The sequence below is a fragment of the Crinia signifera genome, chromosome 7 (assembly GCF_055691185.1).
Source record: "Crinia signifera chromosome 7, ASM5569118v1, whole genome shotgun sequence".
NCBI classification, from domain to species: Eukaryota; Metazoa; Chordata; class Amphibia; order Anura; family Myobatrachidae; genus Crinia; species Crinia signifera.
In genome coordinates, this window is record NC_139223.1 from 128,409,750 (window position 1) to 128,433,026 (window position 23,277).

A 23,277-nucleotide genomic window follows, 5' to 3' on the forward strand; every position below is an offset into this window, starting at 1 on the left:
ACAACACCATAGATATACAGTCGGGGATAGACCCGGAAGCTTTTTGGCTAACATTGTAAAAGCAGATCAACCACCCAATATAGTCCTTGAGATACAGGAGGAGGGAGGTAGTGTGTTGAATACAACCCCCAGCATCGTACAGAGTTTTGCCCAGTATTATCAGAGTTTGTACGAGGCAAAGTCGGAAAAATCAACTGAGGAGATACAAAAATATCTAGCACAGATAATTCCCCCCAATTTGTCGGAAAGGATAAAAAACAAACTTGATGCACCATTTACTCTTCAAGAGATCAATAATGCAATAAAAACAATCCCTAGTGGAAAAGCCCCAGGGACAGACGGCATCCCCCAAGAACTATATAAGCTTTATTCCCAGTTCCTCTCCCCAAAACTGTTAGAGCTTTTCAACAAGATATATGTAGATGGGATATTGCCCCCTTCCATGTCCGAAGCATTAATAATAAATCTTTTAAAGAAAGATAAAGACCCAAGGGTGAGAGAATCATATAGGCCCATATCCTTACTGACTAACGACGTAAAGATTTATACCTGGCAGGTCATCTGCCACAAATTTAAGAAGGCTGTTTTGCCACTTACAAGGTAAACATGGAGAGTACGAGGCGCCTGCGGTGGTCTCATTAGACGCCGCTAAAGCATTCGACACCGTGGAATGGAAGTACCTCTGGAGGGCGTTGGAGTGGATAGGAGTCGGGCCAGTATTCATAAGTTGGGTTAAACTGCTTTATTCGAACCCTAAGGCACGAGTAATGGTAAACAATTATATATCCCCCAGTTTTCCTATAAAAAGAGGCACCCGCCAGGGCTGCCCGCTGTCACCAGCACTCTTTGCGATAGCAATGGAGCCGCTGGCTTGCATAATTAGGGCGAGTGGAAAGCTTCAAGGGCTTCGGATAGGAGGGAAGGAAGATCGTTTAGCGCTATACGCGGATGATGTGTTACTTTTTCTTAAAAATTATATATCAGATATGCCGGAGTTATTGGAGATAGTAAACCAGTTTGGGGTTTTTTCGGGGCTAAAGATAAATTGGAGCAAATCCTGTATACTGCCCTTGAGGGACCTGGCAGGGACAGCGAGGGCAGCGAATAACCCATTAAAAATAGTGGAGAAATTCCAGTACTTGGGAATTATGATCTCTAATAAAGCAGAGGAGTTTGAGGCCTTGAATATCACCCCATTGGTAAATTATATCAAAGCTAAAACTGTGTCATGGGAAAGGCTGCCAATGACTGTGACTGGGAGGGTTAACCTCGTAAAAATGGTAGTACAACCAAAAATACTTTATGTTTTACAACATGCTCCAATTTATCTCCCCCGGAAAATATTCCGAACACTGGAAGGGCTTATATCATCCCTAATATGGAATAAGAAAAGGGTAAGAGTAAAGCAGAGCAACTTGACAAGGCCCAAGGCAGAAGGGGGGTTAGCTCTACCGGACTTCTGGTTGTATTACCTTGCGACCCAGATGGCCTTTTTGAGTTCATGGATAAAAATGGGGCAGGACTCGGAATTAATATATGCCTTGGTAGAGACAGTGTCCCCGGGGCACTCCCCGCTGCACCTGTTACGGTCCGGAAGCAAAAAACATAAATGGCCCCCTATAATCAAGCAGGCGATAGAGGTATGGAAACAGGCCGAAAGAATTCTGGGCAGTAGTGGGATGGACCCCGAGACTCCCCTTCACAATACGCGACATTTAGGCGAACTAGGTGCACTGCAGGTAGATAAGGTATGGGGGGAAATAGGCCTTGTGGAAATTGGGCAATTATATGATGGGGCAGGATTTAGAACCTTTTTGTCATTAAAAGAGGAGTTCAATTTGGCAAATAGCTTTAAATACCGCTACTTTCAGATGAGGCATGCCCTGGGAACGCAATTTAGAACAGGATACCCCATATTGGAGGAGTCGCTGACTAAGGGATATCTTAAAAAAATCCAGCCCCGTCATATGATTGCTCAATGTTATAAACATCTTATACAAGAATCAAAGAAGGATAATCTGGGAGCATTGTGCAATAAATGGGAGCTAGACCTGGGGGAAATAAAGGAGGATGAATGGAAGGAAGCGCTGTCCAACGTACAGAGAGCAACAGGGCAGGCCAAATTTCAGCAGGTCCAATTGTACATAATTCATAGATCCTATTTAACACCGGAACGCATATTTAAGTTTGGGGGTAGGGGTGACAAGACCTGTCCAAAGTGTAAAAGTAGGGAAGGAACTTTTTATCATTTACTGTGGGAATGCCCTAGGGTGGAGAGATTCTCGGCCCAGGTCATCAGGACCCTTGAGCGGTTGGGTGTCCCACAGGGTGAATGCACTTCTAAAATGTGTTTACTGACGATCAAAGGTGAACTTGTTATGCAAAGGAACCTATGGATCCTGGTGATAAATTTATGTACACTAGCTAAAATCTGTATAGCGAGAAAATGGATGGCAGAAGGGGGACCGGTGTATGCAGAGTGGGTTCCTCTTGTAGACAGTACAATGGAACATGAAAAATACAGGTATATAGCTAGAAGGACAGAAGGAAAGTTCCATGAAATATGGGATAGATGGATCAATTTAAGATAAGTAAATTATTGCAAGGAGGAAGCAATCCGTTCAGATAAAATTGGAGGATCCTGCAGGAGGGGACCTGGACTCGGGAGGGCAGAGTAAACTTGCTGGGTTTTAGAAGTATGTGGGTGTTAGAGAAGGGAATGGGAGATGGGGAGAGCGGAGTACGTGGTAGTAGGAAGAAGGGCGGGGCATGGCGGGCATGGGTAACCGGCTCAGGAAAATGTACACAAATCACAATTTTCTTTTGTTTTGATTATTAGATGATTTGGGGGTAAAGCACTGTTTTAGATATGTAGGATATATGGATCCTATGGAGAGTATGGTGTCACAATATGGAGGGGGGACAAGGTAGAAGGGGGAATATAGTAAAAGTCAAAAATGTTAGGGGTGGTTAAGGGAACTAGTAAAAATCATACACATAATGGGGGGAGGGAGGGAAGGGAGGAATAATGGGGGGAACCCCTCTGAAATGCGAGTCTAAAGTAAAGCACTGGGGGAATTGAACCAAGGGGTTAATATAAATCTAGGGCTAATAGAACACCTAAACACAGGGGATACACGGAGAACCGGAAAATCCATGCCCGATTCCATGTTGAGGCGCCAAACTCCTTCTAATCGAATGTATAACGGATATGTTCACTATAGAACAAGAACTCCCTGTAATATGGATATGAATGGGGGGGGAGGGCGAGTGGAATGTACAATGTATGTAATGAAAAAAAAAAAAAGTGAAATAAAAAGATATGGAAATTAAAAAAAAAGAGATTCACCCAAAAAAAACCCTCTTTGGCAAGGTTGTGGTTTCACAAACACACCATGGGTGAGATTTAATAGGATGAGAGATTTGGTAAGAAATCGCCAGGTTTTTTAAAGTGGCAATCATTTACACTGCTAATTCAGTTTGATTTTGAAGTTGACATGATTGCCGCTTTAAAAAAACTGGAGATTTCTCACCAAATCTCTCATCCTATTAAATCTCACCCTATGTCTCAAAAACACTGCCATCTGTTGGCAGCGAGTGAAACTACATCTATTTTTTTCTCAAACATGCACAAAAACAGAGGTACACAAGGTAGCGGACTAGCTTACGAAGCATTAGCTTTGAGCAGGCTCACTAGTACGTGTGGTGCAGGAGAGGGTCAGGTAGACAAACCTGTTATATGTCTGACACTCTGACAATAGAGATGCTTGCCCGGGTGCCTTCCCTTGTATGGACGAATCCTCCAATGTATATCTAACACAAATAAGCGTCAATCCGTGTCTTTGTGCAAAAAATATCTTAGGTGTTTATTAACAATAAAAGACCCGAAGTGACGCTCATTTGTGGTAGATATATAATTTGTTTGTATATATCCATGCACACTTTTAATCTTCTGCACCTGGAACTTGAAGCCCTATGCCTCACATAACGGTGCAGCTAAGTACCCAGTGCTTTAAAGTACAGTGCAGCTGAGTGCCCACTACTCCCGTCAAAGTGGAGTGTTCGCAGCTCCCCTCACCTTCATTGTGGCTGCAGTAGTCACTATGGAGATCAGATACAGAACTACTATTGGTGCAGCAGGTGCAGTGCACATGGGCCCCTGAGGACTAAGGAGCCCAATGGTTCCCCTGTCATCCTTTTCCTGTCACCCACTGCTTTTCCCTGTCACACTGCCTCCCCTGCCTCTTCCTGTCACTCTCTGCCTCTCCCTGTGACCCACTGACGTGTTGCATATTGTAAACTTGGGTTGGGGTGGAAGAGAGGGGTCCAAATTATATTTTTGCACCTCGGCTCATCACCCACAAGTTCCGCGTCTGGTGAAGATAAAGACAGAGCTATCTCCATCTAAAAAAAAGCCAACAAACCTCGACTTGTCAGACCACTGCCTCTGGCCTGTAGGCCTGTAGCTTGAGTGCTTCTGTGTTATGAAGGTTTCATGGTAACCTAAGTTAGGGACAATGGATACATCTACTTTAGATACTCTGGAACTCTTCTAATTTCCATTAATTGTAATTATTATCATTAATATATAAATACATCTGATATATTTGGCGGTCCAGATAAAATATTTTCTTCTCACTCAGTGTCAGATGGTGGTATGATGCTGCTTTTGATGGGGGGATGGGGGGCTTCATACTAGCAGTGACAGTTCTAGATGCTGTGTGTGCGACAGCTTTAGGTTTAGGTCTGTGGTTCTGGATTTGACAGTGCTGACTGTGATTCTGTATGTGGTAGTTCTGAGTGCGTTGTGTCTGTTATCTGGGTGTGACCTTTCTGGATTCTCTCAGGATAGTTTTGGATGTGGTGGTTCAGGATGTGCCAGTTACGGATGGTTTCTGTCTATATTTCTAGGTGTGACAATTCAGGATGCTGTGTGCCTGTGATTCTGGATTCAACAGTATCGGATGTTGTGTTATTCTTTATGTGACAGTCCTGATTCTAGAGTGTGGGTGCTTCTAGATCTGACAGTTCCGGATATTGTACGTCTGTGTTCTGTATGTGCCATTTAGGATGCTCTGAGCCTGTATTTCGGAATCTGACAGGTCTGGATGTTGTGTGACTCTTTTTGTAGCACTCCGGGATACTGAATGTCTGATTCTGAATGTGACAGTCTTGGGTGCTGTGTCTGTGATCCCAGGGGTTGTCTGAGTCTGGAAGTGACAGTTTTGAATACTGTGTGTTTGTATTTCTGAATAGTGACAGTCCTGTATGTTTTGTATCTGTGATTCTGTAAGTGACAATCCTGGAGCTATGTGTGTGTTTGTGTGTGCGTGTGGCTGTGTGTTTCTTAATGTGGCAATCCTAGAACCTGTGTATCTGTGATTCTGGATGTGACCGTACTGTATGCTTTGAGACTGTGCTGTTTTAATGATTGCTGTTGTGATATGGTCCCTGTCTCATCTTATTGATAACAGGTTAATGTGGGGGAAGGGCTCTCAGTAAGGGGTGTGGGGGAGGTGTCATCCAGCTGCAGGAAAGGGGGTGAATATGGGAGGTGTCGTTCTGTCTTTTGGTGGGGGGAGGGAGGATGCCTATGAGTGGAGACGCCTTTCCTCAGCAACATGGAGCTGTTGTCATGGTAACCTCTTTTGATGTGACAAGTGCTGTGATTGTGACGGAGAAGCAGATATTCCAGGGAGCAAACCGTGGCAGGGAGAGGGTATCAGAGACCCCAACCCACACACCCTGCCTGCCTGCCTGCCGCTCCCACCTCTCTCATTCTCCATCAGTGCTCTATCCTCCTCTGTACAGATCTCTCCACCGTTCCCATCTTTTGTTTTCTATCTCTTTGTGCCCCTTCTGCATCTGAAACCTTTTCATTCATTCCACAGATCCCCTGGAAGCCTCCATTCTCTCCCTCTTTTCGGAACCCTAGCATTTTTCACTTCTCCCTCCTCATTTCTCATCCTATCTTATCTTGATCTCCTTTTATCTGTCCCCCCTGTGCCACTATCTTATGGGCCTCATCATTGTATGTGTGACATGAATAAGGTGCAGGGCCTGGAAACACAGTCTTGTCACTGTGTCTCCCTCCTCCTCTTGGAGAACTGTGTAAAGAGCTCAGACTGACCTGCTGCAAAATCCTCATTAGGTAAGTTCTGTAGGAATAATACCTTTGCTCCGGCTTTCTGTGTATAGGGTGGTGGCTCAAAATGGAGAAAGGCATTTTAGCATTAATTCACATATCTGTACAGCAGCCATCTGCGCCCTGTTCTGGGGAATCTACAAATTACAAAGCAGCATAGACTGGTCCTATTCTCTGACAGGGATTAGTGAAGCTGAATCTGATGTTCTCTGTATACTTTGACCTTGAAGCGATTGACGAACTTCCAAATGTATTTGACGCATAGATTGCAAGCTCTGTGGGTAAAACATTGTTTCGGCAAAGGAATTCCCCATTCCTGCACTATTATATTAGTCAAGCATAGGGAATCCTAAATCACAATGAATTTATTTCAAAGACACCAATTTAGCTTTGAGTGTGTATATTTGTAAATGGTACATTTTAATTAATAAATATATATACTCCGCACATTTGTGGTCCATGCAATGGGCCATTTCAATAAATGGCTGGGTTTACATGCTTACATTAGTATTGTATTATACCCTATGTTGGCAGTACTGCTATCCACAGGACTGTTACGTAATCTTAGTAGTTTCCCGTTGTCTGAATGTACAGGTGTGTACAGAGACAGTAGAGTTACAACGTAACAGTTCAGTTTGTGCAACAATTCCTGGAATACTCCATTATAAAAGATTGTGTGTTTTTTGTAAGGGGGGGGGGGGTTCAGGACTATTTCAGGACTTGCCATCAATAAGTAGTAGATAGGAGCCATTGGATCAATCTGGTACCTAGTTTGGCATTTAAATTAGTGAGGTATAGTCACGAGGTCATGTTCCAACGAAGACAAAACATTTTGGGTGAGATTTAATAGGATGAGAGATTCAGAAAGTGAGAGATTTGGTAAGAAATCTCCAGGTTTTTTTTTAAAGCGCCAATCATTTACGCTGCAAAACCATTTTGATGTTGAAGTGTAATTGATCGCCGCTTTAAAAAAACCTGGAGATTTCTTATCAAATCTCTCACTTTCTGAATCTCTCATCCTATTAAATCTCACCCCTTAGATCCACCCTTGTAGGTAATCTTGGCTGTGGACTGACACGGGACAAATGTAATTCTCTTTTTCTTATGACGAGGAATAATATATATGGTTGTTGAAGCCACAATAGGGATTTTTGAAACTATACATCTTAAAATTCAGGTGGTATATTATAGGATAAACTTTGCTGGTGTAGATCTTGCCTGGTAAATGCTTTTAAAATAATCTTTTTGGCAGGTAATGCTGTGCTGGGTAGTATGTTATATGGCAGTGGCAAAGTGCATTCGGCCAAGTTAACTTGTATTTAACCATTTTCCATACTAGAGAGATCCCATGTCTGAAAAAGGGACATGCTTTAAGGATCCTATGTCTACATTATGAATGTTTTATCGATCCTATGGTCCATGTTAAAGATGCATGTTGAGTACTTTCTATACAGCTTGGAAGCTTGCATAAGTTCTGGAATAAATGGGTGTTCTTTTTCATATATAGCGGAGCAATGCCACCACCTACCCTCATGCCACGCACTTTGGGGACACCTTCCGATTTGTTCTCCTCATCTTTATTGCCTTGGCCTGTATTGCTGGTATAGTCATTGCCTCAGTTGTTATATTCTGTCTACGCCAACATGCCAAGCAGCGGGAGAAAGAGCGTCTGGCCGGGCTTGGGCCTGAGGGTGCTGGAGACTCCACATTTGAGTACCAGGTAAAGCTTTGTGTAATACGTATTGCTGTGACATTTCATAAATTCCATTACCACTAGTCCCATGATTATGGGTTTAAGGCTCCATGTCCAAAGTAATCCTGCATCAGCACAAGACAGAGCACATAGGGGAAAATTTACTAAAGCTTCTTAAAATGAAAGGGAGTGACGTTATAGCAACCTGGCAACCAATCAGATTCTGTCTATAAATTTCTAGGATGCAATAGAGAAATCACCACTTTTTAAAATTGCTATGGCACACCATCAGACCCACACAGGGAAAAACACATTGGGCTCCCATATGAAAAAAACAATGGTCCCTACAGGTAACAAAAATAAAATAAATTGGCCCACACATGAAAACAAGAGCCTATCAAATAACAGTTGAACTGGTGGTGGCTGTAAACTGGTGTGGACATCTCTAGATCTGGTGGCACACTTGGAAACCGCTCATGGAACACAAGTGTGCTACGGCACAGTGGTTGAAATATTCTGTTATAGAGGAATATGTTCCAATGTATCTCTTTATGGTTTTACAGTTAATGCACATACTATTACTGGGTAACAAGTTGCCCAGGATAAACTGCTTCCCCTTAGGTAATTTCCAAATCAGGACTACTATCATTTGTTCGTCGGGAGGCTTGCCACCTAGCAACAGCTGGTGGGTTATGGTGTAAGCCTCCCGACATACGCTGGAATGGTATAGTGAAATAAAATTTTCACTTACCTTACCACAGCCAGGGGAGTAGGGAGCTTAGCTGCTGATGCATGACATGTGCACAGGCAGTGCACATATACTGCAGGTCATGCAGGTGCACTCTAGTCACATGCACCTGCTGTATATAAGGCTAAGCCCCACCCCCTGAGGTCAGATTTTACCTCAGCGCTGAAGGGTGGAGGAAGCTGTGTCTGTGTCTGCTACAGATAGACTAATAAAATCCCCATCCTTCAGCAAAACAGACGGCCCTCCAAACATTACATGGCTGTGGCTGCTTATACCTCCTCTTCCTCACAGAATGAGGTATTATTTAAGAGGAGAAAGTTATTTAACCCTGTCAGGTCGGAAGACAGCAGGGAAGTTTCTGTGGAGAAAGGAGAGCCCAGTCAGGCAGTCTTTCCTCCTCCCCCTGCCTATTCTCACAGTGTTGTGGAAAGGCACAAAAAAGAAACAAACAAATAGTTGATGTTTCTTCAAGAGATGCCTGTTCAGGCAATAACATCTCTTTACCAGGTATTGCCTGCAGTAGGAATACCTGAGAGGTCTGTAAAAGGAGAAAGGAGAGCCCAGACAGGCAGAGTCTCCTCCTCCCCTTGCCTATTCTCACAGTGTTGTGGAAAGGCACAAAAAGAAACAACAGTTCATGTTTCTTCAAGAGATGCCTGTTCAGGCAATAACATCTCTTTACCAGGTATTGCCTGCAGTAGGAATACCTGAGAGGTCTGTAACAGACCACCCTCTCTTGCCCATGGCCGGCACATTTTCCTGCCTGTCACTGGCAGTATGCTCAACAACAAGCTCATAACAGGGACTAGTGCTCAGAAAAGGGACTAGTCACCACAGTACACAGTCCCCAGCTAACTCACAGGGAGTGGCTTGGGAGTTGGAGGATGTAACAAGATCCAGTGAATCCTCTCACAGGGGTGAATATAGTGATTTGCAAATTACCTGAGTGGCATTGGCAAGTGAAATGCCCCATTTATGCTATACACAGCACTGCCCTGCCCTGAACAAGTGCTTGAGGTGTAGTAATTCACCCAGCTGGCTTTTGCAGCCCCTTATTAAGGAGGACAGATTGTTCTCTGTAACACCTGGGCATTCATGAAATCCCTGCCCTTTTTACCCTAGAGATTGACTCTGCTTTCTCAGCACAAGTGGGGGAAAAAGTGCTGCAAAAATAAATAAATAAATAAATAAATAAAAATAAATTAAGTTCAAAGTAACTGACACTGTGGGCCAGTATTATTTGCCCTGGATAAGGCAGAGTAAGAAGGGTTCCAGCGAACTCCCTAGATTCCCTGCTTCCAAATGGCCCTATTGAAAGCTGTTAATAGAGCTACCCTGATGATTGGCCAGGCCTTTAATTCTATTTCAAATGCCTGCAGAACTGCCAGCAAGCAAGTGCAGATCTCAGTAATGTAGCTCCTGCATCAGTGGATGTCCCAAACCTAATTCTGATCTTTCAGTCCTGACTTCATACACAAGGTTAAGTTCTGCTAACGTCCCCAGCCCTTCGAGGGACCTGTTTGCTAGGAGGGTCATTCTGTTAGAGCCAGCAGTTTGAACCTAGAGCAATGTGACAGCCACAGAGTCCTCAGAGGAGGCTTCTCCCAGACACAGGTCACGAGAGGTGAAGTGAATATCATCCTAATAAAGACAGAGGATTCCTCCCTGTCTTTCCAGAGCATTGGCCTCCTGTAGGCGGACTACCATGTACAGGTGGGGGAGGGGGCATATTCCCCTTGTTCCTTTTCCTAACAAAATATGCTCCCATCCAGGGAACACTAGTTCTGGATGCTGGATAAATAATGTCCCTGGCCCTTTAACAGGGCTAGATCGAGTCAGCAGACAATTGCAAATAGGTTGGGTCAGCTACCATTTCCCTGTAAGGAAACAGGACCGTTCATATAGACCAGTACTGAATATATATGAAACCTTGGTCTTTCCATATGGAGGGTTTAGCAGATATACCCTTTAGGCTGGTCCAAGCTAAACATTGTAGCTAAATAGACCTGAAGGAGGCATTTAACATGATACTGGAACATCCAAATCATAGGAGGCTGCTAAGTTCCCTGTGGAGAGACGTTCCATGCAACTGGACTGTAATGGATTTCGGACTGTCCAATGCCCCTTACATACTCATATGCATCATGAAGGCAGCAATTACACACCTCAGACAGTAAAGGGTTTGCTGTTATTATCTATCTAGGTAATCTCCTGGTAGTGCATGCAGAACAATTATCCCCCTTTTCTCCCAGGTATCTTATCCTGTCGCTCCTCTGGCATCTAGGTTTTCATAAGAACCTTGAGAAATTTGTATTAATACCTTCCCAATCTGTTGTCTTTCTGGGGTCTTTGATAGATTCCTCTTCTTTATCAATAGCGGTTCCCTCAGACAAGTGGAATGCCATACAAGTCTGTTTCTCAGGTGCTCAGTTTTCACTGAGAGACTTGGCTAGGCTGATAAGGAAAATGAGAGCCTCAGATCCTGGGTTTTCTCCACGTACCTCTCATATGCAGACAATTCCAGAACCTCCTATCATCCCTTATTTGACAGGATTAGGACAGACAAAATGATACTATCTCCCATAGTCCACAGGGAGATTCACAGTTGGAAAACATTTCCTATTCCAGATCTCCCCTACCTCCTACTCCAGACATAGTCATCACATCAGATGCATCCCTCATGGACTGGGGGGCATTCACCCAGTGCAATACAGTAGGAGGGAAGTGGACCGCTTGAGATTCTAAAGCTCATTAGAGCTAAGAGCTGCCAGATTGGCTATATCCTCTGTATTTCCCTCAGACCCACGGGATAATTCAGTTCAGCTCTGTCTGGACAACAAAACCACTGTTTATCTACCTCAAAAGAATAAGAGGCACTTGATCTTGCATTCTCGGTCAGCAGGCAATAAATGCCTGGAAGTGGGCAGTACAGCGGTCCATTCTCCTGTTTGCTACATGCATACAAGAAGAGTTAAACAAGATAGCCATTTCCTTATACATAACCAGTCATACTGTGGATTGAGCGACTCTCCAGTTCCTTCGGAGGTGTAGATTTAGATCCCACTGCTGCCATAACACACCAGAGATCTTTCTCAGAATTGCAAAGACCTTGGGTCACCCACAAGTGGATACGTTTGCAACACCATCAAACGTACAAGTTCTGACATTCATATCCAAAATTCGGACACAAGGGACTCTCCACATGGATGCTATGTCCTTTTTCGCGGGCTGACATTCCACTTTCATATGCCTTTTTCCCTCTGGCTCTGCGGTTGTGGGTCATCCACAAAATCAAAACAGACGTGTCCAAAATACCCAAATATTTCTGGCATACTCTGTCTGGCCCTCCAGAGTTTTGTTTCCTTTATCAACCTTTTTCACAAGGTTCCGGGCTTCCTCTAGGTTCATCTACAGACTGCTTCCAGGGCAGCACAGACCTACTGAAACATCTTCCACATTGTATGTGGATTGCAACATTACTAGGTTGCAGACCATTCCCAACCTCTCGGCCTTTTCCACGCCTTGCCTGTTTTAGGCCTAGAATAAGATCCAGATATCAATCCATAATTGAATTTCTAGCCTTACAGTCCTCTAACCTTCCTTCTTCAGGCCCCCTTTTCCGAGCCTAGTATAACTCTGGACTTCCTTGCCACCACATTCGAAACAGGTTTGGCTTATGCCAATATATGCTCATATGGCTTGACTCTAGCTCTCCTTATCCCAGGCCTCAGAGAATAAGAATACTTAAAGGATTCTTTCTAGCTAGACCACCATGCTATGGCATTCTACCTGGTGGGACATTAATCCCTTTTGTACTTCTTGGCCACTATACCACCATCTGCAGATATCTTTGGCCTTTCAAAGAAGTTAGCTTCACTGTTAGCCCCTGCCTTTGTAGCCAGAGGGGCTGAGTTTTCGTCAAACCACATATCTGAACCTGGATGACCCCTACGCCAATGGGTTTCCTTATTATTCTACGGGGACACACAAAAACAAGTTCCATGAACACACCTCTGGTGGAATGTGACCTGGTCAGAGACCAGTCAGATCCAGATCTTTGTATAGTTGATTTCCAATCCACTTACTTACCCCTCACAGGTAAGGAGAGACATCAAACAAACTTCTCTCTCACATGCCAGAATATTTTTCATCCTGCCATACCTTTTTATGACCAGGGAGTGTATAGTTTCCACCATACAGAGTTCTGGAATAGACACTCCACTTCAGAGGCCATCCCCTTCACTGTGACGCAGTTAATTCAATGGCTGCTAGAGGCTTACCATTTCAGCCTGTATTGCAAGCTGCACATTGGTCATCCGCTTGAAATTTCTTTAGACATTGCTGGAGGCCTTCTGGTTCTCAAAGAATTGCGTTCCTTAGAGCAACCACCAGGTGTGTGGTAGTCTACCCACCAGCTGTTGCTAGGTGGCAAGCCTCCCGACGAACAAACACTAGTTTGCAGGAATCTATGATCTGCAAACTCTCTTTGTTCTAGGGAATAGGATTGCCACCTAGCAACAGCTCCCACCCTTCCCACCCAGTACCTTGCTAGGTCTGCTGCTTGTTCTCTCTAAGGTTCGGTTATATACCTAACTTATCCTTTGATTCAAGGCACTCCAAAGGCCTAGAAGAAGCAACAAGTGCAGCCACCTAAAGATCAGAAATTAATTATTTCCTCTTCTCTGCTATACTCACAAGTTTGCCTCAGTTTATAACATGCCTGGCTACAATACAGCATGGCAGTTATTTCAGTTGTTGGTTCCTAGTCCAACCCAGTTTCATTCTTACTCCTTCCAGTAGAGTTTCTCAGATCTGATCTATGTTCGTTATGAATGTTCTAGTTAACATTATTTTTGCATACAATGGTCGTTGCATACAATGGTATTTCTCTTTTGTTCCACTTTAGGATTGCCATCTGTAAGCTTCTGTAAAATCTGACCTCAGGGGGTGGGGCTTAGCCTTATATACAGCAGGTGCATGTGACTAGAGTGCACCTGCATGACCTGCAGTATATGTGCACTGCCTGTGCACATGTCATGCATCAGCAGCTAAGCTCCCTACTCCCCTGGCTGTGGTAAGGTAAGTGAAAATTTTATTTCACTATACCATTCCAGCGTATGTCGGGAGGCTTACACCATAACCCACCAGCTGTTGCTAGGTGGCAATCCTATTCCCTAGAACAAAGAGAGTTTGCAGATCATAGATTCCTGCAAACTAGTGTATTGTGTTATCTGTATTACAAGGATGCTCAGCTTTTCATTTTATATATATATATATATATATATATATATATATATATATATATTGAAAAAGAATGGGGTTTAGTGATCCTTTTTCCGCGCCGTGTAGTGGGCTGCACTTCTACTGTACCTAGCTGTTAATATAGGTACTAGATGGGAAGAATGGGAATAAAGAGAGAGATAGATGTGCGCTCTATTCACCAATTAATCGTCATACATTGGTATATAAAATGTATATTTATTCAGACTTTTCTTAACAATATAAATGGAATAATTTTTCAATAAAAACAATGACAGTCATATGGATTCCAGATTCAGATAAGATGTTTTTCAAGTGAATGACAGGAAGAAGATCCGACTTCAACATAGAATATACTTCTTTAACAAACGGGGTTTCGTTTGTTAAAGAAGTATATTCTATGTTGAAGTCGGATCTTCTTCCTGTCATTCACTTGAAAAACATCTTATCTGAATCTGGAATCCATATGACTGTCATTGTTTTTATTGAAAAATTATTCCATTTATATTGTTAAGAAAAGTCTGAATAAATATACATTTTATATACCAATGTATGACGATTAATTGGTGAATAGAGCGCACATCTATCTCTCTCTTTATTCCCATATATATATATATACACACAGTTCTTCTGGCTTTGTACACGGATGGAGTTAAAATCCCGGCTGTCGGAATCCCGGCGGTCGAAATACCGACGCCGGAATCCCGACAATTTCTCCCTTTATGGGTGTCCACGACACCCATAGAGGGAGAATAAAATAAAATAGTGTGCCATGCATAGCGAGGCACTGGGCCCGCTGCGTGGTGTTCGCAGTGAGCCCGCAAGGGGGGGGATCCACGGCCCCCCCTTGTCAGGATTTCCGCGGTCGGGATTTCGGCGGTCAGGATTTCGGTGATCGGGATTCCGGTGTCAGGATTTCGACCGCCGGGATTCCGACTGCTGGGATTTGTACAGGATGTTGCTTGGTCTCACCTTTAAGTACCACATGCCACTAACTATCTAATCCTCGTATACAAAAACTGTCTAGTACTTAGTCCTCTGTGTCTGTTTCTCTGAGTGCAGGATCTATGCAGACAGCACATGGCAGGAAAATCCCTGTTCAGCCGCACAGAGGGTACTGGGGCAGCAGCAGAGAACTCCCGTGTTAGCAGTGTGTCTTCCCAATTTAGTGATGTCCCACAACCAAGCCCCAGCTCCCACAGCAGCACCCCGTCCTGGTGTGAGGAGCCAGTTCAGTCCAATATGGACATCTCCACCGGTCACATGATCCTGGTAAGTCAAATTAATCATTTTAAGTAATTTTAAAGTTATCATCCACTCTTCAGACTTCTTTTTATGCATTGATTCATTGTACATATTCTGAACATCAGTGCCTTATTCTTTCTTTGCTCTTCACAAAAGGTATAAATTAGAGGAAGCATTATTTGTTTTAAAGATATGAAATAATTGCTGAGGAACACAGTAGGAAGTATAAAATCTGGGGCCTGATTCTGGTTCACTCACAAAAACAAATGATCTCTCTAATGGACAAAACCATGTGCACTGCAGGGGGGCAGATGTAACATGAAATACGGTGCCCTAGATTATCAGCATTTTTCAAGGCACCCCTAGGCCAAATGTTTTTAATTGATAAATTGAATAAAATATAGTATATTAAATTGAGTAAAGTGTGCGTTCCTGTCCCCCTTAGGTTCAGTTGTGTGTGGGACATAGTTGTGGTACTACTTGCCCACATGTTTTATGATTGGCGAGCACCAGCACCAGCGTTGCATGTCATTTTGAGCATATATAATCTTCATCAGTGCATCAATCAGAGGCACCCCAGCAAGTGTCCCAAAGCGCCCCTGGTTGTCTAGGTACACCGTTTTGGAACCACTGGCCTATTTATTAAGCAGCTAAGGGCAGTTTAATATTGTCACTTATTAAATGTCATATTGCCCAAATGTATAGAAAAAATATATTGATCGATAGGGATCTGCGGAGGTACAGATTACTTAATTAATGTGGTGGGAATATTTCAGTGATGGCTAACCTTGACACTCCAGCTGTTGTTGACCTACACATCCCAGCATGCCCTAAATCAGTTTTAGCATGGCCAAATTATACAACAGCTGGAGTGTCAAGGTTAGCCATCACTGGAATAGTTCATCTTTCATATTTCAAGATACTGAGAACACTTGTTGCATTCCCCGTGCTTTCATAACCCTTTCAGGCATACATGGAAGATCATCTGAGAAATAGAGACCGCCTGGCTAAGGAATGGCAGACACTGTGTGCTGATCAGGCAGAGTCAAATTCTTGCTCTGTCGCTAAGACTGATGCAAACCTGAAGAAGAACAGGAATCCAGATTTTGTCCCCTGTGAGTGCAATAATCATATGTCAATATTAAATCGTACTCTGTATCCGTGAAGTATATAAAGACTCCTAAAGGATCCATTTCTTCCGTGAATATGCTGTGGGCAAACTTATCACCTCAAGGGCTGATCTCAGTAGCTTTGCTCATGTGTGATCCGGTTGGTTGGTACCTGCATGAGAGTGGAGCTTTTAGTTCCACTAATTAAAAATGTTTCTCACAAGTAGATTTCCCCAAACTGCCTTGGAAGCCATTTTATGTAACTTAATTAGAATCTTTTATTGATCGCGAAACCTTAAACATTCCTAAGCATTATATAGAGTTACCACCATCCAACTGGGATTACTCTGGACAATCCGGTAATTAAGACCGAAGTCCGGGTGGGTGGTGTTTCCGAACTAGACAATGTCCGGGAAAAGGCAGCTAGAACACCACCCCTCCGGACTCCAGATGCCAGTCTTAATTACCAGACTGTCCAGAGTAATCCCGGATGGGTGGTAACCCTACATACTCATCACATCACACATATCATATCGTACACATCATATTACACACATAGTATGACACGCATCATATCATATACACAGGGCAGTATTTCTGAGGGGGAGTGACCTAATCATGGGAGGCGTGGCTATGTGCCTCCCTAGCCACACTGCACCTCAGCACACAGCAGCATGTGTTGGGTTGAAAAGAGCTGCTGCTTCCAGGTTATTGGGGGGGGGACCAGAGCCCCCATTGGGCCCTTAAATGAGACCGGGCCAGGGTAATTAGTACCCTCCCCCCTTTGCACCCCTACATATACACCATATCACATGCATAACTGTACATAGTCAGCAATTTGGCGCACACTCTAGCTAAGATTTGCCTACACCAATTAACACCTACTGGCTTCCCTCAGCCACAGGTGAATGTGTGTCGGCGTTGGTTATGACACTGCATCATCCATTGTTTTGTACACTCAGCTTCAGCCCATGCAGTAATAATATATTTTGTATGTGCAATGGGACAGCTCCACAAACCAAGACTTACTGTATATATGTGCCTCTATGTGTATATGATGCAGATAATAGGCACATTTAGATTGTAAGCTTGCGAGCAGGGCCCTCATACCTTTGAAAGTCTGTAAATACCCAGTTTGTTGTATCACTATAACTGCACTATATAAGAAACTGTTAATAAATAAATAAATAAAATCCCTGAAATAACAGCAATCAATTTACCAAGTATACTGTAGTAACTCTTTCTAACTGCATCTACATTTGGATATAAGTCATTTTACAAGATTCCTCTCAGATGTAGCAGTACACACCCCCGCTTCTAGGTGCCACGTTCACAATCTCTTTTCACAATCTCTCCCTATATGGAACTAGACACGCCCTTTGGGTGGAGCATGACACGCCTCCTCAATGGGGCGCTGTGCAAAATTCTACCACCAACTATATTCTCCCTGAAACTAGTTTTCAAAAGTAGGCAAGTATGGCACAGATCCCTCACACAGTGTATGCTAATGATATCTAGATTCCTAATTACATCATGCGCTCATTTAGATGGTGGTAGCAGCGGGAGGATCACCCCTGCAGAAATTGTGCCCTTGTTCCCTCTCTTTCTATTATAAAATAGCACCACAATAAATACTCCCATAACTCCATAATCAATATTACTTATTACCCTATGTCTCTGCAGACGACCAGGCTCGTATCAAGCTCAGGAGTGATAACAACCCCTCTCGGAGTGATTACATCAATGCCAGCCCTATTGTAAGTAATGTTCATTTATTATCCATGGAAGTGGGGGAAGATATAGCGGAACTACAAGCCCCAGCATATTGGAAGATAATGTTACACAATCGTTTGGGAGTCACAGGGGTTTATTTACTAAGATGGGAGTTCTATTTCAGATGGGATGTTGCTATGGGCAACCACTCAAATACTATATTTTATCTTCTAGAACAGTGATAGGCAACCTGCAGACCTCCAGCTGTTGTGACACTACACATCCCAGCATGCCTTGCTACAGTTTTAGCATTTCGTAATAGCAATATTCTGTCAAGGCATGCTGGGATGTGTAGTGTCACAACAGCTGGAGGTCCGCAGGTTGCCTATGCCTGTTCTAGAACATGCTCAACAAGTAGGAAGTTGGTTCTGATTGGTTGCCAATCGCAACATCCCATCTGAAATACAACTCCCATCTCAGTAAATGTACCCCACAGCCCTAAACTGGCTGTAAAGGAATATTATTAATGGTAAATGAACTGGACATTGGAAGTAACATCTGTCCAAATAATTCCATGTCTTCACGATTTGTGCCATTTTACGATAATAAAGTAAATATGAGTTCTTTATGTTTTGGGTACCTTAATGAGTTGTAGTATGTTTCAGTGTCATACAGTAACTATTATTAAACATTTTCAGGTGTAGATTTTGTAAATAATTAATTTATGTTGTATTACTATAAATCTCTGTATTAGATTGAACATGATCCTCGTATGCCAGCATACATCGCAACTCAGGGGCCCCTGTCTCACACCATCCCTGACTTCTGGCAGGTGAGACCCTCAGTTTTGTCATTTTACCTGTTCATGTAGGATGTGATTCATTTGATTTATCTTTACCCTAATACCATATGAAGATAGAATACATAGGGGTCCTTTCACTGATATAAATATGCTCCATAGTAATATGTTGCCACTCCTTCATCCATAGTAATAGTCACTTGTTCGCTGTCCAGGCCTGTGGGAGGGGACCAATACCCCGCTCCCCCATTGCAGAGAACCGGACAGGAAGAGAGGGAACTAAGGGGCATCATTTATTAAGCAGCCAATCAGCTGCTAACTATGAAGTTACAGGATGGGTTTAAAAAATTACAGTTAGGAGCTGATTGGCTGGTGATAAACAGCCAGCCACTTTATCACTTCACGGAACTTAATACATCAGTGCATATTTTATTAGCTAAACGTGAAATACCTGGCTTTGTTAAGTACTTGCAAGTGCCTCCAGGGAGATGATCAGACAGTGGGGAATGGAGGGACTGAGGCAGAGTAGGAGATTACAGCACCTGCCAAGACATACAGCGAGGAGTAGTGAATATTGCACAACTTAACAATTAACAGTGAGTCTGTCAGAGTGTATTCCAGATACTCAAAGACCCAATCCCCCGGGTGTGTGCTATTGTCTTTTTGCAATCACTGTGAGGACCTCAAAAATGTATAATAAGCTGCAAAAAGGCTAGGGGAAACTTAGATAATTTACTATGCTTTAGACATATTCGGGCAGATGTATTAAGCTTTAACAAGAGATAAATCCAAGGGTGATAAGGAGAGATTAACGTCCAGCCAATCACCTGCTAACTGCCATGTTACAGGCTGTGTTTGAAAAAAGTCAGTAATGAGCTGATTGGCTGGACGTTTATCTCTCTTTATCACCCTTGCATTTATCTCTTGTTAAGGCTTAATACATCTGCCCCATTGTCCCTAATTATGGAAAAAAGTCCAGAAGTCCTGGTAAATGTTATGTGGAAATTCTGATCTATGTCCTTCTATAGATGGTTTGGGAAAATGGCTGTACGGTTATAGTGATGCTCTCTCCGCTGGTGGAAGACAGGATGAAGCAGTGTGACCGTTATTGGCCTGATGAAGGCTCTTCTCTGTACCACATCTATGAGGTTAGTGAAGCCAGAATTACTAAATAAGCTTTGACAATTCATAGCATTAGAAAATAAGGGTTACACATATGACACACAAGTTTCCCTTCTCATAATTATAATAATAATAATAATAATAATGAGGTTCAAGTTCAGAACAAGTTCAGAACATGGGACCCCCTGGGTGACCATAGCTAAAGGGTTCATTAAACTTAGTGAGAACATTAAAACGTGTGCCCTCATGGTAGCATATTCTTTCTCTAACGGACAAAACCAAAAGGCAAGACTAGCAATGCTTGCATTTATTTGAACTATGGGGGTTATTCAGACCTGATCTGATTATCGATAGACTGCGCATGCATACTGATCTGCACAAGTGGTGCTATCTCCTCTTGATACATGTGTGTGATTAGGGTGTGCATTTCATGATTCTTTCCCCCCATATACTTCCTGCAATAAAATTCTCATTATTTGATCGATGGCCATTCGCAAGTTTATTGACAGAAAGTCGGCATTTGGGGGTGGTTACCGACCGTTTTCTGGGAGTTTCATGGGAAATGCAGGTGTGCTCAGGCATTTGAAGGGGAGTCCTGTGACATCAGCTCCGGCCCCGATCCGGCTGCTTCTATTGCAGCCGCCGAGTAAGTCCTGGGCTACACACAGACTGCATACAGTGTAAAAATCATCTGATTGTGAGCGGCTTACAGGGGTTAAAGTGAGGGGGAATGGGGTGGAACTGAGTTCCACCACTTCGAATGGTAGGGGGAACTAATTTCCACCTCTACCACAGTTCTGAACAGTAATTCCAACAGAAAAGCCTGTCCCAGTGGCTTCTTCTTCTGGCACGGCGTATGTAATGTAAAGTTAAGATGAACAACTGTGGACATTATGTGTATAAGGGGCATTACTGTGTGATTTAATATGAATCAAGGGCACTACATGTGGTGTTATGTGTATACGATTGTGATACCATGTTTTGTGGGACTACTATCCCTTTATGGGTGGTAGGGCATATACCTGCGATTTATCAGAGCAGCGATCAGGTCTGAATAACCCCCACAGATATTTTTTGTAGTGACAAGAACCACAGGACTGATTCAGCCCTGAGAGCATGGCTGCTAATTTGCAGAGGACATCGGTCAGGTTAAACGCTGCCCCACCAGAGTAAATCCCACCTTGAGAATTGGTGTGCACGGCTTGTGAATCTATTCGCAGCCATGCAGAAGAGCCAGACTCTACTGCACTGCCAGACAGGAGGAGTCCAATCATAGCCTGCATATGGGGCCCCACCTCTCTTATCATTGCACTAGTGGAGGTCTGTCTGTATGTTTTCAGTGCTGTAACATAGCCTAACATATCATATCTCTGTAGGTTAATCTTGTGTCTGAACATATCTGGTGTGAAGATTTCCTGGTTCGCAGTTTTTATCTGAAGAATGTCCAGACCCAGGAGACCAGAACCCTCACACAGTTCCACTTTCTGAGCTGGCCAGCAGAGGGCGTCCCAAGCAGCACTCGCCCATTGTTAGACTTCCGCAGGTGAGCTGGGTGACCCACAAACATTCTAACAAATGGTCAATGTTTATAAACTACATGCGTCTGATGCCGGATACACACAAGACAATATTTGACATGCCATTTGCCATATGACAAATTTTTTAAATTGTCCAGTCTTTATCCAGTCTTTACCCACTACATCATTAGCGATCTGGGATCCCATGGGGCACTAGTGATGTTCTCCATCGTCTGCACATGCAGCTCAAACGGGGGATGAAGCTAGGTTGCTGGCTAGTGTGTATGCACAGGTCCTGTCACTAAAAATCTTGCTGGGTACACACATCATGCAGTGTGTACCCAGTATTAGTATTTTAGCTATAAGACACACAGGGGGAAATGTACTAACATTCCGGAATACGGCCAATCCTGTGTACCAATTGATACAACCGGCAACTGACGTATTCCAGCTAAAATACGGATCGTGAAAACGGCAAATTTACTAATCTGCCGTATTCACCTGATTCGTATTTTCCAATATCGTATTTGGCGGCCACAAATACGTTTGTAGCGGCAGCATAGCACAGATCAGTCAGATTTATAAAATAATAAATAAATAAATAATAAAAAAAATGAAAGAAATACAGGGGGCAAACAAGTTGGGGTCCACCGTATTTCTATAACCAGCACCAGGATCACGGGCCAGTCCTAGTTCCCAAAATACGGGGACAAAAGGAATAGGGGTGCCCCGTATTTTGAAAACCAGCAGCGGGTCCAAACAGTAAGCAGGCTATTGTCACAGCCAGGGGAAACTTTTTATATAAGTTACCCTGGCCAAAGCATTAACCCCTGATTGGTCAGCCGGGGACAGGGCTCAGGGGGAGTGGGGATACCCCAATAAAAGCGGTTCCCCTTCCAGGCTACCCTCTGCCCAGATTAACCCCTGACTGGTCAGCCCGGGACAGGACCCAGGGGGAGTGGGGATCCCCCAATAAAAGCGGTTCCCCTTCCAGGCTACCCTCTGCCCAGGCTGAAGCCCGGGGCTGTCTCCAATGCCCCTTGGTGGTGGGCATCGGGCTTATATTTTGGTGTAAAATTAGATGAATAAACTATTGAGTTAAGCTGTAGAGCTACATGTCCCAGCAAGCCTCCCCCGCATGCAGGGACTTGGACAGCCACAAGTCCTAGCATGCAGGGCGTTAAAGGGCCTGCCATTACTTGTAGATCTGGGTGCTGGAAGAGGGGTGGTGTGGGGCTGTGTAGGTGGGACCGGAGCTGGGGACCATAGCAGTGGAGCTTTCAGATGGCAGGACTTATCAGCAGCAGCAGTTGACTTTAAAACACTGGACGGCCATCTGATTGGCTGAGAGAGCTCTCTCTCAGCGGCCTCAGCCAATCAGAGGGCCGTCCAGTGTTTCAAAGTCATCTGCTGCCGCTGCCGAGTTCCTCCGCCTGAAAGCTCCACCACTCCGGTCCCCGCTACACAGCCGCTGATTGCATTCGAGCAATCGCATGTGGTTAAAAATCACATGCGATTGCTCATGCAATTGGATAAATATTATGTGCAGCTCATAATATCTATCGATGCGACATTCGACGGCGTGCCTGCGCATCGCTTCAAATGTCAGCTTAAAAAATGCATGCAATCATTCAATTTATCAGCCAGATGTGGTCGAAATCAAATGATTGCATGCAATATCTCACATATGTATGGGCAGCATCAGTGTGATCACTCCCCCTCCTTGAATTGCCTCTGCACCACAGCAGCTGCACCAATACATTTTTGTTGTGGCAACACCCCTGCGATTAGGCCATGCCCCAGAAATGTTACCAAGCCACAGCAACGCTTTTTGCAGCACTCCTGGTGGGAAAGGTGGGTTAGGGTTAAAATACTTACCGGAATCCATCAGTATTTCAACTGTCTGGATTTTGTACCCAACCCATAT

The 23,277-nt window shown here is 43.7% G+C and overlaps 1 protein-coding gene across 2 annotated transcripts in view; it reads left to right on the forward strand.

Annotated features, from left to right (window-relative positions):
* The window catches only part of PTPRN (protein tyrosine phosphatase receptor type N), a 119,367-nt gene that overhangs the window by 87,910 nt on the left and 8,180 nt on the right, over nucleotides 1-23,277 (forward strand). For both annotated transcript variants that reach the window (XM_083153768.1, XM_083153769.1), the window contains 7 exons: nucleotides 7,653-7,865; nucleotides 14,908-15,117; nucleotides 16,058-16,205; nucleotides 17,883-17,956; nucleotides 18,667-18,744; nucleotides 19,740-19,859; nucleotides 21,210-21,376. In XM_083153768.1, coding sequence (XP_083009894.1) covers nucleotides 7,653-7,865; nucleotides 14,908-15,117; nucleotides 16,058-16,205; nucleotides 17,883-17,956; nucleotides 18,667-18,744; nucleotides 19,740-19,859; nucleotides 21,210-21,376 — 1,010 coding nt within the window. The remainder of the gene's footprint in view (nucleotides 1-7,652; nucleotides 7,866-14,907; nucleotides 15,118-16,057; nucleotides 16,206-17,882; nucleotides 17,957-18,666; nucleotides 18,745-19,739; nucleotides 19,860-21,209; nucleotides 21,377-23,277) is intronic.